Source organism: Nicotiana tabacum, chromosome 18 (genome assembly GCF_000715075.1).
Source record: "Nicotiana tabacum cultivar K326 chromosome 18, ASM71507v2, whole genome shotgun sequence".
In the NCBI taxonomy this organism is placed as follows: Eukaryota; Viridiplantae; Streptophyta; class Magnoliopsida; order Solanales; family Solanaceae; genus Nicotiana; species Nicotiana tabacum.
This window is the reverse complement of record NC_134097.1, coordinates 8,735,509-8,742,064: the sequence shown is the minus strand read 5'-3', so window position 1 is coordinate 8,742,064 and position 6,556 is coordinate 8,735,509. Positions and strand designations below refer to the sequence as shown.

The window sequence follows — 6,556 nt, the reverse complement described above, 5'->3', positions numbered from 1 at the left end:
ATGAATTTAAGATTTTTAATTTAAATTTTCTAGACAAAATAAGTATTGCCTAAAACTTCAACAGTAACCCTAAGAATGACTATTTGTGCACTTCCTCCCTTATTGTTGATCATCTTAATCCAACAACAACAACAACAATAATAATCACAGTGTAATTCCACAAGAGTGAAATCTGTAGACGATGGTGTGTATGCAGACCTTACCTCTATCTTGTAAAAAAAAAAATTAAACTCACAAAAAGAAAAAGGAAAATAAAAATGATATCACCACATTAAAAAGAGCCAAAAGAAGAAAAACCAAAAATGAATACTCTGTTTTTCTCTCTCTTTCTGGTGTAGTTATGGGATCCCGATGTGATTCATAACTTTCATCACACCCCTCTCAATATCTTCAGCTGAAATTTGTTACTCCATTAATACACAACCAGTGACACCCCACCCTATCCCCCAACCCCACCAAAACTCCTCATTATAATCAAGAATCAATAATAACTCGAGGAGAAAAAAGAAAAGAAAAATGGAAGTGGTTAATAAGAGAAGGAGCAAAATTTCAAGAAATGGTGTAATGTCAGGTTCTGTATGGGAAAATAGGATGAAATATGATAAAGTCAAAGGTGGAATCAAAGTATATAGCAACAGTGAAAAAGAAGAAGAAACCCCAGAAGTAAAAAATGATGAGAAAACTAGTACTACTACTACTATAATTAGTACTACTAGTGAAACAAATCAAGTAGACAAAAAGTTGAAAATGGGGTCAAAATCTAATCTTGGTGTTGGTGGTGTGATGAGTGGCAAGAGAAAAACTTGGAAATCTGAGAGTAATTTTGAAGGGAACTCAATTCAGATTTCAAGAAAAAGATCTGAACTGAACAAAAATTTGGATGAACAGTGTAAAGAATTGAGTACTGTTTCAACTGAAGAAATGAAGAAAAGTCCAATTCAGAACAAGAAATCAAGTGTATTATTAAGGAAAGTGAAATCAGAGGCAAATAAGGGAGCAAATGAGGATGGAAATGTGAAGAATTCTGAATTAAGGAAAGTAAAATCTATGTCTGTTAATGGGAATTTGAGGAATTCAGTTCAGCTGGTGAAAGCAAAATCAGCTACAAGTAAAGAAGTTGAAGAGAAATGTAAGAATTTTGAGGAAAATAAGGTTGTTGTTGGTGTTGGTGTAGAGGAGTCAAAAAAGAATCTTGAAAAGGAAGAAAATTGTAAAGAATTTGGTATATGTGAAGAGAAAGTTATAACAAGCAATGTGGAATCTCAAGTCAAGTGTAGTAATAAAGAAAAGTTGAATCTTGAAAATGAAGAAGAATGGGATGAGGTTTTTGATGAGGAAATTGAAAAGGAATTAAGTGTTGATGTTATAGAGATCAATGTAGCAGAAAATAAGCCTAAAAAGATTGTAATTGAAGAGGAAAAACTTCTAATTAGCAATGAAAAATCAGTTCCCATTTCTCCAATTATCAAGAAACAGCCTTCTCCAATTTCAGGCCAAGCCAAAATTCATCTTCAAAGTCCAACAAGAACCAAATCAGGTAAATTTAACTTCCTTAATGCCTTTTCTTTTCTAATCATTTTGTTCTTTTAAGGTTGTGTTCTGCTTATGTTACTGCTTCCTTTTACTTCTTTTCTTGAGTCGAGATCTATCGGAAATAATGTCTCTACTTTCTCGAAAGTAAGGGTAAGCTTTGCGTATACAGAGGCGGATCCGGAATTTCAATCTTATGAGTTCTGGATTTTAGAACGGTGACTTCAAATGTTAATAACTGGGTTCTAAATTTAATATTTGTATATATTTAATGATTTTTAAAACACAAATATACTGTTTGAATAAAATTTACTGGTTCACCTAAACTTGTAGCCATGCTACTAGCTCTGCCCGTGTGCACTTATGAGATTTTACTAGGTTTGTTATTTTTTTAGGGTGTGTTCTGAATTCCCTTCAATTTATGCTACATTTTCAGTTCCAGTTTCAGATGAATTTCACACAATTCCAAGACAACATAGCAAACTACAAAGCTTTGGTAATTTTCCTCTCTTTTTTTTCTTTTTTTTTCTTTTTTTTTTTGCATAGTTCTTTAAAATTCAATGTCATTCTGCAAATGTTGGTTCTGATTTTCTCTTCTTTGTTTTGGACATTTTCTTTAGTTGATTTGGTTATGTGGAAAGATGCATCAAAATCAGCATTGATCTTTGGAATTGGAACCTTTATTATCATATCATCTTCATATACTCAAGATCTCAATATCAGGTAAATAAGAATATACACTTAGAAAAAAATCAGATTTTTCTTTCTTGATTGTTGAACTAACCAAATTGTACTAAGTAAAATTATTGATTTGTCTTTTTTACAGCTTCATTTCTGTTGTTTCCTACTTGGGTCTGGTCTACCTTGCTGCAATTTTTCTATTTAGATCCCTCAATATTCACAGGTAAAAAGAATTGTTACAGTGGTTAAAGTTCAGTTACTGTAATGTAATGCGAAAAAAGCTATATAGGCTCACAAGGGCTCACAAGAGTTGGTTGAGTTGGTTGGGTGAGTAGTTTCTCACATGAGAGACATGGAATCGATTCCCCTCACCAACCCTCACTCAAAGTTCGTCGCATCGCGTTTGCCTAGTACGATTTATATTTTCTTTCTAGTTTGCGAGATATTGCATAGTGACCAGGTTACCCAGCGCCCACCCAAAGGGTAGGTGCTGTGGTTTCCCTGAAAATTTTCCCAGAAAAACTTTAATGTTACAATAGATAACGCTAGTTGTTCAGTTTCCTCTTTAATATTTAATGTGGCAATTATTTTTTTTTTGTGATTTTACTGTTATAGCGGAAAAGATCCCGTGACAATGAAATTAGCCCCATTTTCTTTTAAGGAAAAAATATTTCTTTGATCTAATTTTTCTTATTTATTTATTTTTTGGTAAATAGGGGTGCCAATAATATAAATGAGTCAAGTGAATATGTAGTAGGAGAAGAAGAAGCAATGTGGATACTGAAATTAATACTGCCTTACATAAATGAATGTCTCTTGAAAATCAGAGCCCTTTTTTCTGGTGATCCTGCTACTACAATGAAGGTAAAGAAAAATCCAAAATTTCCCATCTCATTTCTTTGTATTCTTTTTAATAAAAAAACAATTTTGATCTGACTTCAACTATTTGAAAGTTGACAAAATTTTGCCTCTACAGATGGCAGTTCTGCTGTTTATTTTGGCTAGATGTGGCAGCTCTATAACTATTTGGAAAATGTCCAAATTGGGTGAGTTTTTTTTTTTTGCATCTAACATGGTTAAAAGTTAAAAACATATTTATTTTCACTGTTTTATTTTTACTTCTTTTCATTTTCTTAGTAAAAACAATTAAATAAATTACTCTAAGAGAATGAAACTTGGGATTTTTAGTGTGATTTGTTATTTATTCTTCCAAAATTTTGAATAAAATTTACAAAAACTAAAAAAAATAAAAAATGATATATGTACAATCTCTGAATGAACAATTTTAGAAAACTGAACATTCTTTTTCACTTTTTCACATACCATAGCTGTTGCTGACACTTGGTTTTTGGCTGTTTGCAGGCTTTTTTGGAGTTTTCATCGTACCAAAAGTCTGTTCTTCTTATTCCACTCAGTTAACTGCCTATGGTAAAAAACAAGTTACCTTTTTATATCAGTTTTTACTTATATACACCACTAATAGTTTAAAATAATATTTACATTATTATGTTATTTAAAAGATAATTACTGATAAACTTTTATACGAATTGAAATTAGTAACTTAGAAAATACGACAAACTAATTGTTACTACGAGTTAAAATAAAATACAACAATAAGGTGATTTTTTTTATATTGCCGATGTATATGTATATAAATTAAATCTTTTTTCTACTCTCTCTTTGTATAATACTTTGCAAGTATAATTGAGAGACAATTTTTAAAACACAGATAGTTGAAACTAAGATTAGCAAGTACTTTCTCCATTCGTTTTTACTTGTCCACTATACTAAAAATATATTTTTATTTTTACTTGTCCACTATACTAAATCAAGAGAAAGATAATCTCTCTCTTTTTTTTTCTTCATGTTTTGCCCTTATCATTAATTACTCACTTTCAAACTTATTTCCCAAGACTTTTTGAAAGGCTATCATTATTAGGGGTTGTATGGTAAAATACATACTATATTTATTATTTCTTAAGGGGCGTAAAAAATCCAAAATGGACAAATAAAAGTGAACGGACGGAGTATTATAATGGTAAATTCCAGCTCCATTTTTGTTTTTTGAATTTTTGGTTGGTGAAGTTGATGTATAGGGAATTCAGAATTTCTGAATCGAAATTATAATACCGTTAAACAGATTACCAACCCCACCAAGTACAATGGTGGGGCTTTTTCCTTACCAAAATTTGGAATATTTAATAAATTTGCAGTATACATCGTTGGAGAACTAATACATAACGTCTCTTTTGTAAATTTGTCAACTAGTTGGTCAGGGACGAACGTAGCATTAAAATTACAGGTTCAATCGAACTCATAACTTTTGATGTAGAATATAAATTTATGTATAAAATTCATTAAAATTATAACAAATATTATATATGAACTCATAACTTTAAAAATATAATAGGTTAAATATTAATAACTTTAAAGGGTGAACCATTATGTAGTTTAAATTCTTAATCCATTTATGTAGTTGGTTATAAATGGAGTCACATTATTATTTTTGTTGCATTAATGAGTGCAAATAAAGAAAGTGTATTTCCATATACAAAGTGGTCCATTTCAATCTTTATCAATCCAAAAATTATTAACCTCTATTTTTTCTCTTTCTATATTAGTAAGGATAATGCAAGAAAAAGTTTAATTTATTTACAAAGTTGTATGGTATTAATGTTTGGCTACCTAGTCTTGCATCAACTATTAGATTTATGAATATTTTGTTTTTAATTGTTGATAGACGGAGAAGTATATAATAATACAAGTCAAATTTGATGAGAAATATACTATAATTTAATCTGTTACATCAGATTATTGCCTTATCTTTTAGGCGACTAATTCATTTATTATGACTAATTATTTTTATATTTAATTTTTTATGTTGTTAATATATAGAAGTTAAACTTTCTAAGAAATAGATAATTTCAAGAAAATTTTGGTGTCTTGCTTTTTTCTAAAACTTTGTGTTTCGCGGATTTGTTTTAATTTTTTTTTTTTTTTTTTTGGAAAATAAAAATTTTCATAACGTGCAAATGCAATATGAAGGTACATTTTGGATTAGACGATTTCGAGATGCTTGGGAATCATGTACTCACAAGAAAGCAGTTGCATTTGCAATATTCACACTCGTATGGAATTTATCTTCAATTGCTGCTAGAATTTGGGCAGGTAAAATCACTAATTTTCGCGAAAAAGTTAGTTTCCCTTTTACTTCTATTTATGTAGCTGCAATTTTTACTGATAGAGTAGGCTATCTATATCACATTCTTAGGGGGTGCGGCCCTTTCCATAACCCTGCATGAATACAGGATGTTTTGTGCAATGGGCTGCATTTTTTACTCGAATAAAACTTCAAACATTTTGTGAAACAAAAATTCGGGTTAATCAACATATAATTTTATTTTATTTTTTTTGCAGTTTTTATGTTGTATGTGGGATTTAGGTACTACCAACAGAAATTGATGAAAGAAGGATGGGTAAGTGAAGAAGAAACTACAAAAGCAGAAGATTATTGGCAAGGAAAAATTGGAGGACAAAGACAAATTGGGAGAAGATCCACTTTAATGGAATCCAGAAAGCAAAAGAAAACAATTTAAAGAGAAAAAAGTTACATTAATATTCGAGAGATATAATAAAAATCTTCATTTCTTACTGTATATAGTTGTTTCTCATAGTAAAATAATGTTGGAGCTTTAGCTTCTATTGCCTAATACTATCCTTTGTAATTCATTTTCAAGTGGTATGTTATATTGTTCTTTTTAGGTTTTAGGTACTCCATTGGGTATGGTGGGTTAGAACTTAGAACTTAGAGATTTGTCAAAATATGGTTAAAGGTTAAGCTTTTTAAAATTATGTTAAGGTTAAGCTCAACTTAATCACAAATGTAAGAATTTTAAAAGACTTTTTAAAAAATGGTTCGTCGTATTATCTCAACACTGGCTTAACATTGGTGTAAACTTGTGCAAGATATCAAATTGTCTTATGTCTAATAACCGTGTTGGACATCCTCAAATACATCTCGATTAAGGAAAAAGAAAGTTAAAAGAATTAACTTATATATAATTCATGTATAATATGTGTATAATCAGTATATAATCCATATATGACGATTAAACAATAAATCCAATCAGCTTCCAGCTAATTGCGTAAAAACTCCTGAGAAATATAAAGAGGAATTTTCAGAAACTACTATAGTTTAGTGATTATTAACTTTTTATGGCTACCATATACATATTTACTTCCTATATATAGCTAATATTTTGTTGATACCGGTCTGTATTTGTTGTAGTTGCGCTATTGTATTCATGAATACAGTTGCGGAATTCGCCTAATAAGTAGGAAATCC

General features: G+C 30.0%; 1 protein-coding gene across 1 annotated transcript; it reads left to right on the top strand.

The window, feature by feature from the left end:
* Positions 1-283: 283 nt before the first annotated feature.
* On the top strand, positions 284-5,972 carry LOC107802707 (uncharacterized). Its single transcript, XM_016626260.2, has 9 exons — positions 284-1,537; positions 1,967-2,026; positions 2,151-2,253; positions 2,357-2,434; positions 2,928-3,075; positions 3,188-3,257; positions 3,574-3,639; positions 5,257-5,379; positions 5,629-5,972. The coding sequence occupies exons 1-9, from the start codon at positions 517-519 to the stop codon at positions 5,805-5,807; spliced, it is 1,848 nt and encodes a 615-aa protein (XP_016481746.1). The 5' UTR covers positions 284-516; the 3' UTR covers positions 5,808-5,972.
* Positions 5,973-6,556: the final 584 nt, after the last annotated feature.